The sequence below is a fragment of the Stylophora pistillata genome, chromosome 13 (assembly GCF_964205215.1).
Source record: "Stylophora pistillata chromosome 13, jaStyPist1.2, whole genome shotgun sequence".
Taxonomy (NCBI): Eukaryota; Metazoa; Cnidaria; class Anthozoa; order Scleractinia; family Pocilloporidae; genus Stylophora; species Stylophora pistillata.
In genome coordinates, this window is record NC_142531.1 from 23,906,394 (window position 1) to 23,929,157 (window position 22,764).

Here is a 22,764-nt window from a genome sequence, read left to right on the forward strand (position 1 = left end):
ACATTTCATTAGTTATTCAGCTGAGGGAGCTGCAGAACGTTAAAGGGCATGTTGCTTGAACAACACTGGAATGTTTTTGTGTTGCTGTCACATGTTTTTACAGCACAATACAAGTTGTGGCAAAAACTTTTTGGCAGAACTAAGAGTATGTTGCTTTCTAAAGTCAACTCTCTTCTTAAGGCTACCCCTGAGGGATGGGGAAGGTGGATGTTGTAAAGAGTTCACCCTTTTCGGAAGGGGAGCCAGATGTGATATGACAACTATAATTTTGGTATTGAAGGATGAAAAGCTTTTATTAATAAAAAGGAGCTCTGTTTCCAAAAATGCTTCAAAGATGTGGGAGAGGGGGAGGGGCAATGACTGAAACCAAATGACTGAAACAAACAACTTGTTCAGTAAGATGCTGTTTGATGCTACAATACAATCATTACTAATCAATCCCTGGATGAGTGTAATTATTGACATTACAGCATGAATAGATCTGCATAATTGGTAAGTTGTGCATATCTCATGCATCTGATGATTCAAGAACCATCTAATTAGGAAAGATTTTAAACAGTTGAACCAGTGAAAATGGGGTAAATTAACCAACAGAGTCAGAAGAAAAATTATTTGCAACATGTGCTAGTAACTCTGGCAGTCAAGAACAAAGTCATTCAGGCAGTCCATGACTCCCAAGTGTGTGAGTTGTTCAGTAAGCCTGGTCGCCTCGATAGTCAGCTCCTAAGCTAGGCAGTCTTTCAAGCACTCAGACAGTAAGTCAGTTGTACAGTTAGTCAGCCAGATCAGTGAGTTAGACCCTTAGTCCTTCGCTCGGTGACTTAGTCGTATCACTCGGGCGGTATGATGGCCTGATCCTGGCAGGCAGGAGGCGACTTCACCCCAGTCCGCTCTCCTCACCTGTTTCGGATTCCACACGACGAGAACATGTAACAGCTTGTAGCAGTGCTGGGTGGAGTTTGCATAGCTCTTTTGGCTATGAGGCCTATGTGTGATCTTTCCATTAGTGAAAATGACCGATCAACTCTCTCTAAAAGCTTTGCATATCATCATGGTTGGCGAGCACTTGAGAAGCCGGTTGCACAGCGAAGAAGAACCTCCAATGATCCGAGACCGGCGTTATCACCTCCGTATGTACCCTTGCTGTTTTGTGGGTCGAGACGTTGTTGACTGGTTGATAAAAAATGGTGACGCTAACAGTCGTGCAGGAGCTGTACAATGCATGGATATTCTTTTGGAAAATGGAGTAATCCATCACGGTAGGTGAAAAATAAGGACACTTATTCTGTGCTTCTTCAAAGCGCTCAAAGTGCATCAGCCCATGTCGACCTGGTAATCCAAGGCTAAGCTGCTAATTAATCTTACAACTTTCAAACAATACAATTTTTTAACAACACAGTACTTGCATTATTTTTCGGATTCGGCGAGAGGGAAGAATTTACTCACGCTATTATCGGTAAATTAGCCTGATGTGAAAGCACTTAGCTGAGAGAGAGATGTTTTGTGACGTATTGTGCTGAATGGCCTAAATCCAACTAACAGCCATAACAATGCAACGAGTATCGGATAAGCGTCTTTTCCAATGTTTTCACCTATGTATAATTCCATACAAATAGAAACTTTACTGTCTTTACCATAGAATTCGCTCCGACGAAGGGCTAACGCTCGAAACGTCTGTTTTTACCATATCTTGGTTTGGTTTATACTGCATAGCACCTCAACTAAACCTAAGTCTTGACTTAATATGCCCGACGTAAGCCTGACTTAGTTAGTGTCATTTTGACATTTAGCACTGTCGTCCGTTTTGAACTTAACCGTAACCGATTAACGATTTGACAGACACGTTGTATTCCTTATCTTGCATTTGTAAGATTGATTACAGTTCTGGATCGAATGATTATCTTTAAGGCTGACTTTAAGGGATCTTTAGCAATGTAACATGTGGAATCTATTGGTTTAATAATTAATTTGAAAATCTTAATCATACAAGCATTTTGATTGGTTTTTACTAATGATCCATTGGAGGACAGACGCATAGATAAAATCACCATTAGAAGATTTTTTTTTCACATTAGACAAATAGATTCCATGTTGCCATGCATCTGTTCAGTTATAGTTAACAGAAGACATCAAAATCTGCTAAGAATGTTAGGGACACACTTGACTGCATCTTGTGAGCCACTTTCTTGTTCTTACCACATTTTGACATAATTAATCTGTGATACATCACTGAACAGTTGTAGGGTAGGTAAAGGTAAAGCCTGCTTACAAGCCAAGTGGCCCATCGGGCTGTTGCTGAAATCTGGTTTCCGTAGCATGAAGCAACTAGCAGTATTTCTACTCCCCCCTAGATGGGATGCTAGTCCATCACAGGGTTACCCCCAGCATTCAGTTAAATTCACTGGAATCCATTTATACTCCTGGGTGAAGAGAAGCACTGTGAGAGTGAAGTGCCTTGCCTAAGAACACAACACAATGTGCCCAGCCAGGGCTTGAACCTGGACCACTTGATCCAGAGTCGAGTGCACTAACCATGAGGCCACCATGTCTCCTTAGACGTAGGGTATTATAGAACCTATGTGTTAAACACTTGAGGGGTTGATTTGGCACACCAAGTTCCCATGTCATTTGATGCAACTTCTAGAATGCTGACCATTTAGCCATGTCTCCAGCAGCAATTTTGCTTTTAAAGACTTAACTATAATCTAACTCCTCTCTTCTCTTTTCCTCTTTGACAGTTGTCGATGACCATCGTTTCAAAGATGAGATGTTGTTTTACAGATTTCGAAGAGATGACAATACAGCTGTGAAAAACTCTGACCTTGAAGTGATATTTAAGGGTTGTGATATTTACTACAGGTGAGGTGAAATTAATGAAAGAATTCTTAAAGCTGGTCATTCATATTTTGTGACAACTCAGGTCTCTCTGCTTGAATTGAATATGATAAATTAAGTGCACTAAGGCAATGGATCTTTTGTCCACCAGTTCTCCCTTCTTGTCCTTGTGGTTTTTAAGGATGTATAATAGTGTAGGACTGAAACAGTAAATCTCTACCCATAGGGTGTATATGTTACAAAAAAAAAAAAAAAAATGGGTCTTCACTGGATATTGATTAGTGTGTTTATCTGTGGGAGTTTGTTTTCATATAGCCTGCAGTGCTGGCTTCTTATGAGGGCCAGTTAATGGTATTAGCTCATGATCGTTTATCCGGTTATCCGGTTAGCTCAATGGATAGAGTGCTGGACTGTTGTGTGGGAGGTTAAGGGTTGGAGCCCCAGCCGGACCAACACTCAGGGTCTTAAAGTAGTTGAAAAGAATTTTTTGCTACCTTTCTATAACATCAAGAAATGGTTAGATATTCTAGTCTTCTCAAATAGGGATGAATAAATGGAGGTCCTGTTTCCTGCAGGGTTGGGGTAGGAGACGTTAATTTCCCACACACAAGATTACTGTGTGATGGATGTCCTCCCCTGGGTTGGGACGGGTGGGTTGTTTAGGAGTCTCATTACTGGAACATTAGTTCTGTGAGATCTCTCCTGCCAAATCTGGCAAAGTTTATAAATATTAAATACTAAAAAAAAAAAAAATAGATTCAGAGTGGATGGTGGGGGCAGGTGGCAGGGGATAAGGGCAAGAAGAATCCACCACCCCAGCCCCTTACCTTATTTCTGACCATCACCCATCCTCTTGGAAAAAATTTTTCTCTCTCTCCCCAGCCTTCTGCTGCCTTTAATATCAAAGATGGTCAGTGGACATTTATTGCTCAGTGAAAAAATACTGAGCACTGGCTCGCCCAAATTACCCCTGCTCGACCTGCTATCCAACAGATAGATCGCTATCCAGTGGACAAGTGATAGCAAAATGTACTGCACTATCCACTGGATAGAGATTTATTCAGTGAACAGCATTCTCCAACCTCTGAAACCTTGGCCTGATAAAGTAATTCCTCCATTCACTCGCAAGATTTCAAAGAGTAAAGCTCATCCCATTTGTAAAAAAACTAACCTGGAAACAGCAAGATTGCCTAGTTTGTGGTTTTGACATTGGCTTGTATATCCTAAACTTAATTGTGATAGGGATCAGTACATGATTGATCGATCATAATCAATCAAAGTGTTCATGGTTTTCTGAGTCTCACTGTAACTGACTCTTTACTTCTATTATGTTGCAGGGCAAAGAATGATGACAGCCACCTAATCAAGTCACATCCTTGTCATGACTTTGTTTATAGGAATTGTTTCACAGGATGCGAGCTGGTAGACTGGTTAAAACAAAAGAATGAAGTTCCTGACAGAACACATGGAGTTGTGCTTGGAAGAAAGCTGTTAGACCAAGGAATTATTAAGCATGGTACTTAAAAAAAAAAGACTTAGAATGCAGGAAGTTCATTTCTCCTTACAATAATACTGTTGAATCTTTCATTGAGACCACAAGAATAAAGGAAATGATCACCAACCTAAGAAACTTTCAACAAATTCTCCTCGTCAGTGACAAAGAGAATGTATAGAAGATGGTTTGAAGAATATCAATACTGATGTTTGGGTGTAAGGGATTAATTGTCATTTTGAAAAAAGAGGAAGCTCTGTGCCTGTTGAGAGAGTGCTCTGCTTTCGTTACAGGGCTATTTATAATCTTCAATATTCCTTCCCTTTCAGTTACGGACGAATTTCACTTCCGCGATGAAAACATTTTTTATCAGTTTATGATTGACAAAGTAGTAAACAAGAAAATGGTAGATGCTTTGGGAATTGTTGACAATAAGCAACCAGGCTCACCAAGAAATTTCCGAAGAAGGAATCTTCCTCCTCTGAACACACAAAGGTCCAGCCCAGTTCCTTTTGCAAAAGAAAGACCAGGATTGGATGAACAATTTGGTGAGAGAAGGGAATAATTCTGTGAGGGCAAATGTTGCCATGGAGTCATTTCATCTTATCTTCAGTTCCAATGTAGTAGTCTCCGTTGTCCCAAAATAATGAAATGAACAATTGACTGAGGGCTAGGTGCAGTTTCCCACTCCAATTTAACATCTGTATCATAGTCAAGCCAGTATTTTGGGTTGCTTTGTCTTTCTGAAACATAACTGCTCTACCTTCAAGAATTAACTGGCCTGGCTAAGGTTCTGAAAGCTTTGTCTGGATTGGTTTTTCCTTGACTGACTTCTTCAGTGTTAGACAAACATGATATAAATATCTTATAATTTTGCCTGAATTATTATTTAATTAATTGCAGATTATGAAAGATCTCCAGACAGTCCAGTTTTTTTTCCCTCAAGTGGTAGTCCACGCCAATCTCCCAGACCAGGTACAGAGTGTGACTAGACAGTGAAGAGAACAGTAAACTCAGTCAGTGATGTGACCCATTCATGAATTTTGTATTGTACTTTTGCTCACCACCCTTACGAAAACAGTCCTATTTTATCCATATTTTATAACTATTTTAATGCTGTCACATATATTTTTTCCCTATTTTTTTCCCACTGAGCTATATTTTATTCATACTTTACCAGATTGAGAAAATAGAGCATCTATTATATTTGTGTTTTACTTTTATTTTAAATCTATTTTCTACAGGGTAGTATATTTTATCTCAGTCTATTTTTATCATGACATTCTGAAAAAATAGCCTGCAAAACAAGCTATTTTAATTGTATTTTACATTCTGATATCAGTTTTGTGGTATAAAAAAGTCTATTTTATTTATATTTTTCTGCAGAAAGGAAATGTGATTGCAGCACAAATGTTACTGAGAGGTAGCTCTGTATAAGGTATTAATGTTGTTTTTTTTTTTTCTCTCTTTTTTTAAAGTTATTGTCAGAGAAATAACTACAAGAGAATTAATGGATCCAGAAGGACCTTATGTCATGAAAAATATAAGTGTAAGTGATCCATCCCTTCTTATGGTGTATGAATAGAAAAAAGTATTTTGTTGGCAATGCTTGCAGAGCAGAGATCAACTGAATGTCAGTGTCTGAGCAACTGAGTCCCCACCCCTCCCCTTGTTCAACAACAAGTGAGGGTTAATTTGGGTTTGGGGAGGGCAAGATGTAAATCCTCTAATAAGCTCCCTGGGGGGGGGGGGGGGCTTATTTATTTCAGTACTTTGGGTGGTGGCTCTCTAGAGAGGGGGGGGGGCTTAATAGAGGGGGGGTGTTGATTAATTTAGCCAAATGTTCACTACCAGGATACAATAGGATATGATGTACCTTATTTATTAAAAAATTGTTCTCATTTTATATTTTTTTGCAAATTTCTTACTTTAAAGAGGGGGCTGGCTTATAAGAGGGGGGCTTAGAAAAATTAATTTCTTTCTCTAAAGAGGGGGGGCAGCTTATTAGAGGGGGGAGCTTAATAGAGGATTTACAGTAACTTTGATCCCAGAACAGCAAGTCTTTTTTTTGGGCATTATAGGTTAAGAGTGACGCAGTTGGTTTTGGCTTTGTTGTTCGAGGCTCCAGTCCTGTCTATGTACAAACAGTTGATCCTAATGGTCCTGGAGCTGCTGCGGGTTTGAAGGTAAGAACATTATGACTTGTTTGTCATAGCAATATCCTTCCATCCTCTGCTGCTTCTTTTTTACCTCTTAACATGTCCATTTTTCCCTGTTTACACCAGTCACAGCTGAACACGACCTACCTAAATCAGTTTGTTTTGTCCAGAGCCTGTCTTTGCATTGGTTGCAAAAAGGACATTCAACAGTTATTGCTGTTCTGGGTCAATGTCAGTGTCTGGGCAGCATTGCACCCACACTTAAAACAAGTTAGGGTTAATACTGGGTTATGGGAGGGGTGGGTGCTCAGTTGCTCAGATACTAAGATTCATCAACTCTTCCTTATGAGTGTGTTATGGAATGTTTACACCCATTATTAGGATTTTGCTTGTTTTATATTTCCCATGATTAGCGACGCACTAAGTGAGTTATTGGTTCTTTAATAGAGACCGGTAGAATGTAACCAGAAATATTGACAAAGAATGAGTAGAACGATCGACAAACAATGATGTAATTAACTAGATAATTGCTGGTGAAACCGCGTGTTAAGATTAACGATAATAAGATTTTTCTAACAGACCCATGCAACAGGAATTAGTGGGATCAACCGATTAGGAAATTAATAGACAATTAAGCCCTATCCGACCACACCAGACCTACATATCTGGGTGTGGATATCTGTAGCCAATAAAAGTGGCACTTGTGATCCTAAGTTAGTTAGATCGTAGGGCGGAATGTGAATGTTGTGAGCTGAAGAATAAAAGCCAACTTAAAAGAGAGTATACAGTCCTCGTTTGTTGAACCAGCATGTGCGGAGAGCAAATTCCGCGAAAGAGTGTGATACTAGTCCAAAGCAGTTACCCTCTCCCTGGCACTTTGGGAGGACATTATCCTGGCTGGAGGCAATCACTGCAGAATAAAATGTAGAATAGGTTCAGCTCCCAGCTGAACTTATTTCAAAGTCACATGTTTTATCTCACTTTCACTTTAGACCATGAGCATTTAAAGTAATAGCAATATTGCACCCTGCTACCTAACTGCTGAACTCAAATCGCCAAATGGTCACCCATGCAGCAATTTAGTCTCCAATTTTTTTTTATTCTCCATGGGGGCTGAAAACAGTAGCAGCTTGGAGTATTGGTACCACAAGGCAATGGCCTTGAAACAGGGCTTGGTCCATCAATTCATTGTTGAGGATGTGAACCACTGCTTCCTCAACCTCACCTTGATTGTGTAACACTTTGATTAAATGAAAACTTTCCTCTTGTAGGTACGAATGTTTTTAAAATCAGTTAATGGCAAAGATGTCCTCTACTGGAACCACAGACAAGTGTCTCAGGAGATTCTGAGAGGACAGAATATCGTGAACTTAGTTGTTATGACCCATTTTAAGGGTGTAAAGTAGATGCTATTTGACCTGACTCGAATAACCTGTAAGTACACCCTCATTAATAGTGCTTCAGTAAGAGTTTTTTTCACCCTTGAGCAATTTTAGCCCAGGAGAGGTCATACATTTAGTACCAGATTACTTGCAGACCTCTCATGCCGCAGCACTAATATTGAGGGCCTGCTTCAACCCTTCTACACCCTAACATCAGTATGCATAGTCTCTATACTGTTCTCCATATATATCCTAAGGTTTTGATAAGGAGAATTTGTTTAACAATCAAGATGTTCATGACCTCAATGTTTGATTCAGGGCTGAAATTGCAGGAAGAATTGATACACTAGTCACTCTTAAGTGTTTAAGGGTCAAAGCTATGACACCACTCACCCCCCCTCCCCATATTACAATGAACAAAACAGCTATAACTACTGACTGCTTTCATTGAGTGTTTCTTTTACACACTATGGACTGAATCAGTTTTATTCTACAGAGGTGATGTTGATGTGAATGTTACCTGGTACATATCACAGCTCATAATTTGTTAATAGTGATTTTTATACAAGAAAAACCAGATGATTAATTTATGAAAACAAGAATTTTATTACATTTATATGAAAATTTGATGGATATATTTTATTTAAAATGTTTATATAATTTTATTTATAAGTATTACCAACATTGTAAACTGATGGTAATAAACAAAAATTGAGAAGGTTTTGAATCATTGCACTCTGATAACTACAGTGTTTATTCTTCTTTTCATGTGTTAAGTTTCACCAAAAATGTTTTTCTCATGTGTATATTGCTGGCCCATGTTTAAAAGTCTTACCAGAAATGTTGTGGTTGCAGGTCCTGTTTGACCCGAGATTTGTGTTTAGTTAACATAATCTTGATGTCAACACAAACTTTATTTCAGTGTCATTGCAGCTAAAATTATACTTATACTGGTACTTGCAAAATATTATATTTAACAATTATTCGCCGAAGGCGAGGTGAATATCATTGAATAATCCCTGAGACAAAGTTGAGGGGACTATTCGACATTATGATATGATTGTGTCTCACAAGGACTGGGAACTACCGAATTCAGGAATTTGATTGGCTGAAATCAATATTGAAAGCGGTCTAGATTTTCCCATCTAGACCGGCATCTAGACCCGTCTAGAAAAAAAAAGGTACAAAGAATATAAAAAATTGGCACAGCCATAGAATAAACATCTTATTAACCAAGCTAGGTCGGTCTGTTTGAGAGAATCGTGACCTCGGTCACTGGTACAGACTTCACTGCGTTCAGTCTGTACTGGCGACCTTGGTCAAGATTCTCCCATACAGACCTTCCACTCGGTTAATAAGAACTAAATCTTGACCTCGGTTGCTGGTACAGACCTCACTGCATTCGGTCTGTACTGGCAACCTCGGTCAAGATTCTCCCATACAGACCTCCCGCTCGGTTAATAGGATATATATATTCACCAAACCTGAGGCGAATAGTTGTTTTAGTATAATTTCAGAGCTGAACAACAGAGAAATTTCTAAAATCATAACATTTTGGTAACATTTATTAACATTTTATTTTAAAATTTTATATAAACTGCGTGGAGTGGTTTATATAGTGTCATATAAGGAACCGCTCGACCAATCAGATTGCTGGAAACTCTTTGCTCAGCTCTGAAATTATACTAGAAATGAATACTTCGAGTATCATTTTGTTCAACTCTGTAAGCTTCTTTCCCATGTTCACAGACTTGCATGGACAATTTCAAATTTAGGCTTGCATATCAAATGAAACTCAAAGTAACCCATTAGTGATGAGAAACAAATGTTATAGGAGCAGAATTTTTCTAGCCAGTTGACTTGAGTTTCTAGTTTAATAGAGATATGTATTGCATGATTCAGATCATAATAATTTCTTATCTCAGTTTACTGGATACATGAGCTTCACCTTTCACCCCAGCCTTCAAATTATTTAGTGAAGTTAAAGTAATTTCCGGTGAGTTTTTGGCACCAAAGAAACAATGTTAGGAGTAATACCAGTAATCACATTTGACATGCTCAACAGTGGGTGGTCTCTGGGAAGAATTGGTGGGTCTGTGACATCCAATGTTGCTGCTTTGATAGCACCCTTCTGTAATGCGGTAGTAAGATCATCATTACTGACAGTTCCTTCATGGCCAATGCTAATAAGAGTTACTGCAGAATTCATAGAAAGTTCCTCAGCAGAAATGAACTTGATTGCTTTAAAAGACAGAGGCAAGCATAGAACCACTAGGTCAGACTCTTTCAAGAGCTCTTTTAATTTTGAACAGAATGTAGCACCTGAATGAAGAGAAGAAGTTAACACTCACTCACATAGGGGCTCACTGCACCTATTTTGTCAGCACAATTTTTTGTCCAACATTGAACACTTAATTGAGTCTAGAAATGGATACTGAAACCTAAAATAGAATTCTAGTGTCTAAAATTGGGCTTTATTGTAAAAATCATATGCTATTGTCTGAAAACAGACACCAATGTCTAAAACAGACTCTCCAGTCTAACAAAGGGCCTAAACTCAGACATAGTCCCAAACATCAGATGCTAGTGTCCAAAATTGGACATTAGTGTCTAAAACCATACACTATAGTGTCTAAAATGTGACACTAGTGTCCAAAATCAAACAAAAACTAGACACTTCTATACAAAATTGGATAATAGTGTCTAGAATTGGAAATGAGCGTCTAAAATCGAACAATAGTGTCTAATATCAGACACTAGTGTCTAAAGTGGGCTACTAGTGTCTAACATTGGACATGAGTGTCTAAATAGGGAAAACTGAAACCCACATCAGATACCAAATCGAAAAGCCAGTACAATTTTTGACAAAAACTGAAAACTAATTGCTAAAGAATGGAAAATGTGGAAACTGTAAAGAACATCAAATCCAAAAATCTGAAGTTTTTGGGCCCAACAACTGAAAAAACCGATCTAAAATAATAGCTAAAACTGCAAAAATGAAAATTCCAATGCCCCCTTCCTGTAGGTTGAAAAAATTAATATAGCCCAGCCTTGAATAAGCACGTATATTCTCCCCTTTCTCTCTCGTAAAACATTTTTAAATTCCTGTAAGAATTCTTGTTGGGCAAAATTCACCCAGCAAGAATTTCAACACTTTGGCTTTATTAAAAGATGTAGATTTAAAACCAAAGTTTGTCGTATTCTTATGTGGGATGATGGGCATGTTGATACCTCTAATGTTTTCATATCTTTTACAATAAACAAGTTGCTTATATATTCTGGTAACATGCCATTTACAGCTCTGAAAATTTGTATCATTTATAATGGCATTGTCCTGTAGTCAACAACTGGACAAATTTAAACCACTTGCTGAACTGAAAATGGTGGAGATTTAAAGAGTGCCCCTCTTACAGGGTATGCACTTAATTGAAGTTTGGTGCCTCATTTAATAAATACAGTACTTTTACTTTTCTAGAATCCTGTTGACTTGTTCAATCCTTCATAGGTGACTGGTTCAACTCTAGTTAAGTTCCTTCACATAAGATCCATTCTAGGCTGAAATTTCAATTATATATGTTCTTTTTTTAAGAATAAAGATTCTTTTCAAATATATTGTAGTAAATCACATGCAGTGCAAAAAGAAAAAAAAAAAAAAAACACTGACAGTGTCATAAGATCACAATAATGTACAGTCAATACATCCAGACAGGTATTTGTGCAACATATTTAACTGTGTGTATAAGTTAACCATATAAAGCAGGGCACTACCAGGCTGGTATACAGTGCAATGTCACACTGACACCCATCAGTAGAAGTTTATTTTTTTTCAAACAAAAATTAAGAAACTGATATAGAACTGAAGAAGACTGACTTCACAGTAAACACCATTTATAGAAGAACCTGTGGAGGCTAACTTGGAAAACCAAAGTTCTTATATGCTAGTTTTTACTGTATTAAAACAGACTGTTGAGATATCTGGACTATCTGGAGATCACGAATCACACATTAAGCTACCCAATAAGCCCTGTAGTGAAATTTAAACCCTATACAAAATAGTGACAGATAGGCTAGAAAAAACAAATTCCAAGTTAAATCAAATTGGATTTTTATTTTTCCTCATCTTCAAGACATTTACTATCATTATGTTGAAAACAAGTACAGTCAACTGCTTAAATGTTTCCATGTTAGGGAAAAGAGTTCCATATCACCCCATACATTAATTATGCATTTCAATAAGACTGTGTGAAAGGAATACCATGCAACAGTGGATTTAAATATTCAAGTATGAGAGTGGACAGAGAAATTATGGACCTACTAGTCTACTACTGAATTTAAAAGTGATCAGTACTCCAAGTGTAGGCATGGATCGCATTGATGTAGAGGAAGCTACCACGCATGGAATTCCTGTGGGTTATTTTCTGGGCCATTTTACCAGCGATTTTATCGCAGAGTTTGCTTTCAGTTTGCTGTTGGCATCTGCGAGGTCAATTATACTTGCACATGAAATAATAGCAAAGTTCACTGATGCTGCAAAATCAGCGGTAAGGTAAAAAAAAGAATTCCAACGACTTACAGAAATTTGCAAAAATGTCCCAAAGTCTTTTAGGCTGTGGAGAAGTTGAGGGAACCAGAGACAAGTGGACATAAAGACATGGTAAAAGATTTCCAAACACATTAAACAACAAAAAGTACTGTGATAATATTAAAAAAATATGCAGTCTATGACTACACGTTGAAATGGTAAATTGGCCACCGTAATGATTACAAAAGCTGACGTTTTGAGTATTAGCCCTTTGTCGGAACTATCCAAATTATTTCATTACCCCCACCGATGCAGCCCCAAAAAGTTTCTTTAGAAACTATCAGCCTTTATGACTACATTTGCCTAGTGATATGAAAAATAGTATCATCTGCAATGATTATATAATGACTTTGAAGGCCAAGTTTTAGAAAATTGAAGGACCATTTTTGGAAAGGTTTGCATAAGTGATTTTAAAATTATTTATTATTATTTCTCAGCTTTTCCATGAAAGATTGAAAGCACTGTAATTTTTAACTTGAAAATTGTTAAAGAAAAAGCCCTGCAAAAATGAAGCCCTAGTCCTCAAATTCAACTACTTTCGAGGCTTTTTATTTTTAAATTCTACTTTTTATTTTTAAATTCAAGCACTTTCAAGGACTTTCAAGGCTTTTACAAACCCTGAGTGGGTGATGTATTTGCCTTTAACCACAAGAAGGGAATTTTTCATCTATTATTGGTACTGAGTCATAGTTTATTGCCAAATGTTCACACCCAAGGGAAGTTGTCACAAATCAGTAGATTGGAGCAGTACTACTGTTCAATAGTTCATAGCTTTTAATAGAAAAGTCTCTGAATATTGAGTATTGCTGACGGCTGCAACAAGAGAAGCAGTGCTGTTTACAGTTTTAGTATATTCAATTAAAGGCAATTGACTTTCATTAAATACCAAAAGGGAATACACATACTTTGACGTTTTTGTGGGTTTAAAAATATGTCATACAAAAAACTGAAAACCACATCAAAATCCCCATACATTCACTATTATTTCTTACAAGATTTTCAAGAATTGATTTGCTGTCAACTGAATCAGACAATATTCCTTCACTGTAATCACTTTTAGGATCTAAACTCACTTCAGTTCCACAAACATCAACAGTTTTTGGCAAATCATCTGATAGTAAATACTTGTTCAAAGATGAATTTTCGTGTAATCTTTCGCCTCACTGAATAACATTAGATAAGGTGTTTGAATTCCAATAACTACATGATTTTATTACCGAGTAGCTGAGTGAATAGACAGCCACAACACAACTCACATTGAACTTTCTGGTTTCACAGACATGACTCTGAAAAAGGGTACTATTTTGAACTATATTAATTTTAACCCCTTTCAACTCAAATATATCATTATGTATACTCTGAAAATAATGTACTCAGCTATTCAGTGATGATACTTCAAGCTGCACACATGTACCTTGAGGATGGCTTCTACCATAAATAACCCTTGCATGAGAATCAAATATTTTCAAGCCCACATTACCTCTACAATAGATAGAAACTACAGTACATCCTGTTGTCAAGACAAAATTGTTGAAATTTTCAGATACAAGTGATTGAAAGGCTCTCTCTAAGGAGGTACAGTACTGATATCCTTATATTGTAGCTTCTTGATGAATAGTACCAGTGTAGCTTTCACTGTATTGAAGTTCATAGTCAGTCTCAAACACATGTAAAAGTGTGGATAATTTTGTCTGCATTAAAAATGATTGTCTGGTTAACTGAGACAACCTTGAATACAACTGATTTCCAAATTATATTCATTATTGACACGAGATCATTAGCAGAATTGATTCCTTGTTTGTTATTGTAAATCAAAGAGCATAACCTCATTGCAACACATTGTTGTCCTGAATTTTGTCCAAATATCAACTCATTAGCTTGGCTACATGGTGCTGTTATTGTTTTGTTAGGGTCAATGTACATTGGAGTAGGACCAGGGTTTGTCTCTATATCTGAGCTCAGTTGAAATTTACAATATAATTTGGATATATCAACAAAGTTGAAATGGTAAATTGGCCACCGTAACGATTTCAAAAGCTGACGTTTCGAGCGTTCGCCCTTCGTCTTTCGCTCCGAAGAAGGGCTAACGCTCGAAACGTCAGCTTTTGTAATCGTTACGGTGGCCAATTTACCATTTCAACTTTGTTGACATATCCAAATTATTTCGTTACCCCCACCGACGCAGCTGCAAACAGTTTCTTTCGAAACTATCAGCCTTTATTCATTTGAAATTTACAATCGTTTGATACGTGTCTCTGACTCTTATAAAGACACATGGGTCTATTCCAAGAAAACATTGATAAATACTGACTTGCTCTTTACACCTAGACGCGTCATTTCTTAAGTCACGCTATTGTCACGCGTTACGTACCTTTCTTTAACGCTTTGATTGACAGTTTTGTTTACGTCACCCTAATCAGATATTCTTAGAAAAGTACACAAGTGTTTCTACTTCTATCGATACTACACACATCTCTCTTCATCGAAAGCTTGTGTTTCATCATCTCTATCGCGATCATCCAATACCCTCACAGAACAATTCAACAAATACTTCTTCTCAAGTTGTGTAACTTTATTTAATCTTACCCTCTTCGTATCAAGCTTACAAACATTCTTTGTAACTCTTCTAACCTTCACATAACGACGTAGCCATGAAGACTTCGGTATTCTTGGAAGCTCATAAACAAATTCCTTCAGTTTTCTGCCCTTTCTCCTGAGACGTTTCAGAGTATCTTCTGGTATTCTACTGGGTTCTCGATCACGTCTAAATAAACGGTTGTGTTTACATGTAAACATAATGAGACAGCTCGTTTCGCTTTATATTTCTCGATAGAAGGTTCACTCGTAAAGGATCGCTCGTAAATTGATCTCTCGTAAAGTTCGCGGAACGGCCCGTTCCCAAATCGCTCCACAAGTTTTAGTGCGGTTCTTCCGCGAACGGTGTGTGACAAATGGCTTTTTATATACATTGGGCGTAATAGCCAAAGAATTCCTTTCGGGTACACTTAGCAAGAACTTGTCCACGAAGGCTCTATGCACTCTAGGGTTTATTCTACGCATGCGCTCACATTTTACGCATGCGCTGTAGTGGAGTAAACTCGAGTTATGAACACACACGTGTGCACGATAACAAAAACACACAAAACAACAACTTTATTTATACTCGATCAATTGGAGCTTGTTAGGCTCCTAGCATGTACAGCTAGTGTGTCGAGTTAACAAATAAAATATATAAATTAACTATGAAATAAAGGTATTGAGTCAACAAATTGTCTAAAAATATTATATATTAGGAAATGATTTACAACTAATTAATTATTAAGAACATATTGATATAAAAGCAAGAAGATTGGCCTTGGGCTCTACGAGCACTAGGCACAAAAATGATTTGATGTGGCTCCGTTCGCGTGAAAAACGCAAAATACTATGCCTGTTTTGCAGGTTACAGACTATGACTAGTTTCAACTAGGCACTGCAGTACGTTACTATTTCTCCAATTGCGTGACATCCGGTGAGTCTGGTTTGTAACAAAAAAAAAAAGCAAACAAAACAAAACAAACAATGACCTCTGACGTCCGGGCCTGAAAATTGGATAAAACCGCACTCCTCCGCAATTACAGAGTCTGCTAGTCCGTTAAGATTTTGATGTTTGTTGTAAATTAATCTGGGACAAATCTTTTCCAAACTCTATCGATCTTCAACTTATTTAGCCCCTCTTTTATCTAACTCCATTCTTCACTATGGTGGCTTTTTCTTTCTGAGAGTTCGCACATACATCGAAAATAAATTATGAAGCCTAATTATTGTCAGTCAAGTTGAAATTGTATTTTTTAAGAAAGTATGGCAGCATATTATATTTTCCGGAGAGAAACTTATTTCAAGAATCAAGTTGTTTCGGAATTTTGACACAGTAGAATTACTTTACCTTAGTCTCCTTCAACGGAAGGCTAGATAGAATTACTTTGTTTTGATCCCCTACAAAGACAGTATGCTAGCGCGCGTATGATCACTGGAATTTGATTTGTTAACAGTTGCAGCTCTTCCGTTACCCCCTCGTTTGTAGTTCAAAGTGCTCAATAAGAATTGATTATGGTAAGCCAGCGAGCAGGACCTCTGCGCCCGCGAGTAAGTTTAAGGCCATGAGCGAATGGCTAGAGGGAAGAGGTCTACGTGGAACCTGGCACCTCTGACCTCTCGCCGTTTACTTCGAAGGCGAAGAACTACTCGTACCGAAGGACTGATGATGAGGGCCAACCCGTAGGCTAGAGAAGGATGCAACAGATCAAAGAAACAAGAGCCCAATATGGGGTCTTATAAAGCGCAGTTGCACGATCATGGAAACGATTAATAACTGCATATACAGTCTCACGAAAGGTCTATTCATCTGTTCCCCAATCTATAAGTAGCTTGGTATACTCAACCAGAATCGCTCTGAACCGTCGATATTGTCACGGAATGAATAAAGGCTGATAGTTTCGAAAGAAACTGTTTGGGCCTGCGTCGGTGGGAGTAACGAAATAATTGGGATATATCAACAAAGTTGAAATGGTAAATTGGCCACCGTAATGATTACAAAAGCTGACGTTTCGAGCGTTAGCCCTTCGTCGGAGCGAAGGGCTAACGCTCCGACGAAGGGCTAACGCTCGAAACGTCAGCTTTTGTAATCATTACGGTGGCCAATTTACCATTTCAACTTTGTTGATATATCCAAATTATATTGTCACGGAATGGTTTCGCTCGCACGATTCAAGTTTCAACGGAAGTTCAGCTGTTAACTATCTTTATCCCGATCTTTATTTTATGATGGGTGTATCTGATGATTTAAAGTAAGATTTGAACGATTAAAAACTCGCAAAAACGACAATTCCAGCACATAACGTTCACGAGACGAAATTGTGTTGTTAATGGTAACGGTGATTTTCAATAACGAACTGCAAAAATTCACACGATCAACATCAACGATAACAAAGCCATTATCTAAATCCTTTTTGTTCCTAAGATGTGATTATCTTTATTTTAAATTTCTCAAATTGCAAAGAAAAAAGTGGGACTCTGTAAAATCGTGTACTGAACTCATAAACTCTCCCAGTTGGACACCTCATGAACCGTGCCGTCCGTCACGCAAATATAAATCTGACAATGGATCTTACACCTGTAAAATTAATAAAGAGTTCCGACTGATTAGGGAGAAAAAAAAATATAATTTCTGAACACGAGAACAATCTTTGTTGTTAGATCACCCCACCATGTTTCCATGCGGAAAAGCATGACGCAACGGGCTCCGTGATTTTCTTATTTCCGGTCGTTCTTTCCCTCTTTCGCTTTTGTTATGTATTTTTATCGAGTGTTTTGATTGGTGTATCTCGCTCAGGTTATCTAAACGCGCAATTCTAATTGGTGGAAATGAACAAAAACCCAGCTTGTTGTCACGTGTGTCAGGAAAACAAATTTCCAAAACAAATTGGACTGCGACAGAAAATTTTTACTGCTCGGAGGGAAAATGTGAAAATAGTGCATTGGATAAGGCTCAATTTATACGACCAACCGCTGTTGATATTTCTGGCTGAGACGTGCTCGGGTTTTCTAGGATTGAAGTTTACTGAAAAAGCTAAGTTGGGTGTAGAATCTTTCATTTTGGAAATTATTTCGTGTAAGGAGAACTCTCTTTCGTTTCCTTCGCCACTATGGTTAAAACGTTTCAAGCGTATCTCCCACACTGCCATAGAACCTATAGCTGCATTCACTGTCGGGCTCATCTGGCGAACCACGACGAACTCATTTCTAAGGTAGGCGAAATATCTTTATCGAAATTAATTGACTTATACGTTTGAAGAGATGATCGTTCGTGGTTCATGACAACAACACAACCATATTGATTCAATCCATTTTATTTTTAGTCGTTCCAAGGTAGTCAAGGGCGAGCGTACTTGTTCAATAAAGTGTGAGTATAATTTTGAAGTTTCGTTTTCGATTTATGATTTGGCAATCGAATTTCGTCTTTGATTATCCTTCACGATTTGTTTTTCCACAGAGTGAACGTCGGCTGCGGTCCAGCTGAAGAGCGAGTTTTGTTGACAGGACTGCACGCAGTTGCCGACATTTATTGCGAGTGTTGTAAAACCACCTTGGGTTGGAAATACGTGAGTAGAACTCTTTGAACTTCGTTTTCTTTCGCTTTTACGGAATCCATCATGTTTTTTGCATCAAATTTCCGCTCGATAGTTTTGCGTGGGTTTTGCGCGGGATCGAAACAAAACAACTCTGATATGCAAATTTTGCCAGGTTGAAAACATGACAGCAACTAAAGGTCTTTGAACGAGTGGTCTAATTATGGCTAAATTTTATCTTTACTTTTTTCTTAGGAACACGCCTTTGAGAACAGCCAAAAGTATAAGGAAGGAAAGTTCATCATCGAAATGGCCCATATGATCAAAGACAATGGATGGGAATAACTAAATGATAAAATAAGACCATTCTACAGCAGACTGAAAAATTTTATAAACCCCGTGAACAGACCTTGGATTTTGTACAGAGATTATGTTTTATTCATAAAGTTATATGTAAAAGAGCTTTTATACTTAAACAAAACCATACAGACATTCTGGTGTACGAACAGAACAACTTAGAACTCTTTCGTAAAGAAATCGTGGTCGTTTTCTTTGTAAATAGAAGAAATTTCTAATCTCGGGGTTGGTATTGCGCTGGGAGATATCTCGTGAAAGTCATGAGCCTACTCTAAGCTTGTAATGAGAAAGCTTGTACAGTTAAATTCGCTAATATACTTGAAATCTTGTAAATATGAAAATCTTATCGTAGGATATGTTTTATTTGACTTGTGTGCCGAGGAAGACAAAATTAAAATTGTTTTGTGTTGGTACAAATTTATGTACATTGACTGATTCAGCTTCGAAAGCTGTGTAATATTCATACGGACGAGGAAATTATACAGCGATTGATTTCTTATCTGTAAACAAACCAAATCGGTCAAATTTGAGGGAGGGTTTCATTTTTATCGCCCTCCTCTCGTTTTGATTGCGTATTCACGAACTTTATCCCTTTCCTTTAGATGCGGTAGGGCTTTTTATGATGGTAACTTCAGATTGAAAGCAGAGCGTTTAAGGCTTAGCATTTGCATAATGTTGATATTTAAAGTTATCGTTTTCTAGAAGAAACGAAATTGAAACCGTGTCATTTATCTAAGGGAATGCGATGTACATGTATTAAGGTAGTTGAGAGCGGAGGCGGAATGTTCCCATTTTTTTCAGAAAAAATCGGTCGCTGTTCATGGCAAATTAACGAATCTTTCGAAGGAAAAGTGGTTTGGATCGAATTGCCAGCGAATTTATTTTAGTATTGAATGTAGACATGTACTCTCGAAAGGAAAATTATTTCCCTTAGATGCCGATTTTCCATTTTGTTTTCGGTTTGAACCCTGATTGCTGCCGAGATGCCGACAAAATTTACCCAACAGGGGAGGGAACGGAACTGAAAAACGGCAGAAAACAACCTTCATTAATTTAAAAAAATTCAAGAGGATTAATCCCGCTTTTGTTAAAAGACTAACAATAAAATGGTATTTAAAGTTTCATTTCAACAAGCAGGCATGCTGAGCGAACTCATTTTTCAAAACAGTCTATGAAATATTTATTTAGGGGTTCAACGAGTACGTGATGTAAACAGAAAACGCTTAGCAATGCAAAACATTTTAAGATCCTGCTTCCGGAAACTCCATAAACCCCTTCAGTCTCTTCAGAGTGAGAAAGAAAGTGAGGCGACCCAATATTTTTTTGAACACGTTCATAGGAATTGTTTTCCGGACGAACAGGAAACCGCAACAGTTGCTCAATATGATAGTGAAAAAAGGATGAAAGAAACAGAATTACGAAAAAAATAAACAGTCGTTAGTCTATCAAGGATTTATTTCGCCTTTTTCTCTGGTTAAAAGTAAGCATAGAAAATGAAATAAAGTAGCGTCAAATTAATTTTAGGCTGATTAAAAGGTTGATGAAATCGGTTTTATACCTCAGGCTTGAACAGGTGGTTTCCCTAAAAAAAAAAAAGCAACTTCCGCTGTCGGGTAACAAGTGCGCTGAGGTCAGCTAGTGGGCTATGACTTCCGGTCGGTGGTATATTTTTCTTTTTCCTAAGGTGGTATATTTTTCTTTGTTTCAAGCCGTAAGAGTTTGTTTGACTTCCCGAATAGAATGGACTTCATTTCTGACTTTCGATAGGATTTGTAGCTCTGGCTAAAACACCCCAAAGATATCATTTAAATAGTATAACCATAGTAGTGCGTGAGATCTCCGCTGAAAGCCAATACTATGCAAATGCAAGGAAACTGTACATTTGACTATGTATGGAAATCGATGCGTTTCAACACCTTTTCCCTCAGGATATTATATTCGACTCGGCAAAAAGTTGCCGGAAAACTTTTGTCCGGAACTTATCCTTCCATTACGGTTCACTGCCTGTCTCGAATGGAATTGATCTTGAGGTCAAGAAAAAAATCACTTAGATAGTGGACCTACTCACGTACTTTGCAGTCCCTTCACCCGTAAAAACGAAACATCAGTGCGACCCTCCCCTCCCTACTTCATCTTTGCGATGAAAAACCCATGAAGCTGTCACAGCCTTATTAGTTCAAATAATTGATGGAAAGATTCGTTCTTTTTTCCCCCTCCTTTTTCAAACTATCTTATGGTCATCATTTGAGATTGAATTCAAATTTCTTTAGACGACATAGACAGAGAAAACGCTTTTTTGTTTAAAATTGTGACACACCTCAGTAACTGACCTTGATATAGCAAATCTTAATATTTTCTACAGTTACGTTTTCACTTTAGTTGCATAGATATATCTTTTTTAAGATAATATTTTGTCTAGATATAGACTTGCGTTGAGTATGATGAAACTGTTTTGAACATCAAAGGAAAAAACAATTAATAATATTGACAGTAACTATAAATAATTGTCCTCAACCGTACTTTTTTAGTGGCTTAACAGACTAAATGAGCGGTTCACAATACATTATGTGATTTTTCACATATTTTAGATTTCAAACATAAAAAAAAGAACAACATAGGCTTCAGCAACACCACATCTTAACAAGTTGTAATTTGGTTTTATTTCATAAGCAACAAACTTGTGGTCCCTTTCCCCTCTTATGATCTTCAGAATTCTTTTAAAAATGGTTTAATGACAATCTTTTGATTTTAAAAGGTGTTATTTTACAGACGCTATGGTCGTCAGACCATCCCTTCTCACATCCCTTGGGGGCCAATTTGTAACCTTTACTCTACTCAACATAAAAGTTTCTAAGATAGCAATTTTTGAAATGAAAGATAAAAAAAAAAAAAAAAAAAGAGAGAGAGAAAAAAAACCGGCACAGAATATTCACTTATCCATTTCCCCACGAAATAACACAATATTACCGATTACCATTATCTTAAAGTTGCCACCAAGCTACGATCTATTTATAATTATTAAAAACTGGATCATTAGATAATGCAATTGAAGACTTTTATTGGCTTAGCCATTATGGTATATGAGCCAATATACCATAATCTACAAATATGGTAAGCGTAAGCGTCAGCTTAAAATTAAAAGGAAGCTAAAAATTTAATAAAATTTAATAATTTAATTTAACGTTTTAAATAAAACAATTATTCCACGAGCGCTTGTTGGATATGAGATGATTATAGCCAACTAGGCGCTACGCGCCTCGTTGGCTATAATCATCTCATATCCAACAAGCGCTCGTGGAATAATTGTCAAATATAACGCCTTAGCCCCCTCGAAAGTTTGGGGTGCTAATTGAAGAACTAGATTATCGCGATATATTGCAACTCTGAACTGAACTGGAGATATATAAGGTCCTATTTATTATATTTATTGTAAGGTCCTATTTATTATCCTGTAATCATTCCCTCTTCCCCACCTCTCTGCGTCTTTCTTACAACTTTCTTGTGATGAAAGAAAACAAAAGAAAAAAAAAGGAAGATAAAAGTTAATTCGATTATAGTACTTACTGAAACGCGGACGGCTGTGGGGGATTTTCTGAAAAGTTTCTACGGTTACCCAACAGCTTTGTCAACCAAATAATAGGTTTAAGACAAAACTCATGTTCTAGCTATCTTCCACTTAAATTTGATTTCGATCGAAGTCAACCAACTGATTAAGCCGGTTGGAATATTATGCAGTAAGTGGATTGAATTCATAAAATAGTTAAAAAAACGTGACTTTGTGTATTGCGTTGTGATCATTCTTCCTTCGAATGCACAGCATAATAAATTTTCATTCTTTGGAAATGAAGTC

General features: G+C 37.4%; 2 protein-coding genes across 2 annotated transcripts; both read left to right on the plus strand.

Annotated features, from left to right (window-relative positions):
- The first annotated feature begins 635 nt into the window (after positions 1-635).
- LOC111324608 (DEP domain-containing mTOR-interacting protein) lies at positions 636-8,588 on the plus strand. The gene is made up of 8 exons (XM_022928215.2): positions 636-1,259; positions 2,739-2,859; positions 4,173-4,351; positions 4,657-4,875; positions 5,231-5,302; positions 5,806-5,876; positions 6,409-6,513; positions 7,758-8,588. Exons 1-8 carry the CDS (start codon positions 1,013-1,015, stop codon positions 7,890-7,892), a joined length of 1,149 nt encoding a protein of 382 aa, XP_022783950.1. The 5' UTR covers positions 636-1,012; the 3' UTR covers positions 7,893-8,588.
- A 9,318-nt stretch (positions 8,589-17,906) lies between these two features.
- On the plus strand, positions 17,907-19,331 carry LOC111324585 (protein yippee-like 1). Its single transcript, XM_022928183.2, has 4 exons — positions 17,907-18,236; positions 18,348-18,391; positions 18,482-18,590; positions 18,813-19,331. The coding sequence occupies exons 1-4, from the start codon at positions 18,135-18,137 to the stop codon at positions 18,900-18,902; spliced, it is 345 nt and encodes a 114-aa protein (XP_022783918.1). The 5' UTR covers positions 17,907-18,134; the 3' UTR covers positions 18,903-19,331.
- The last annotated feature ends 3,433 nt before the right edge of the window (positions 19,332-22,764 follow it).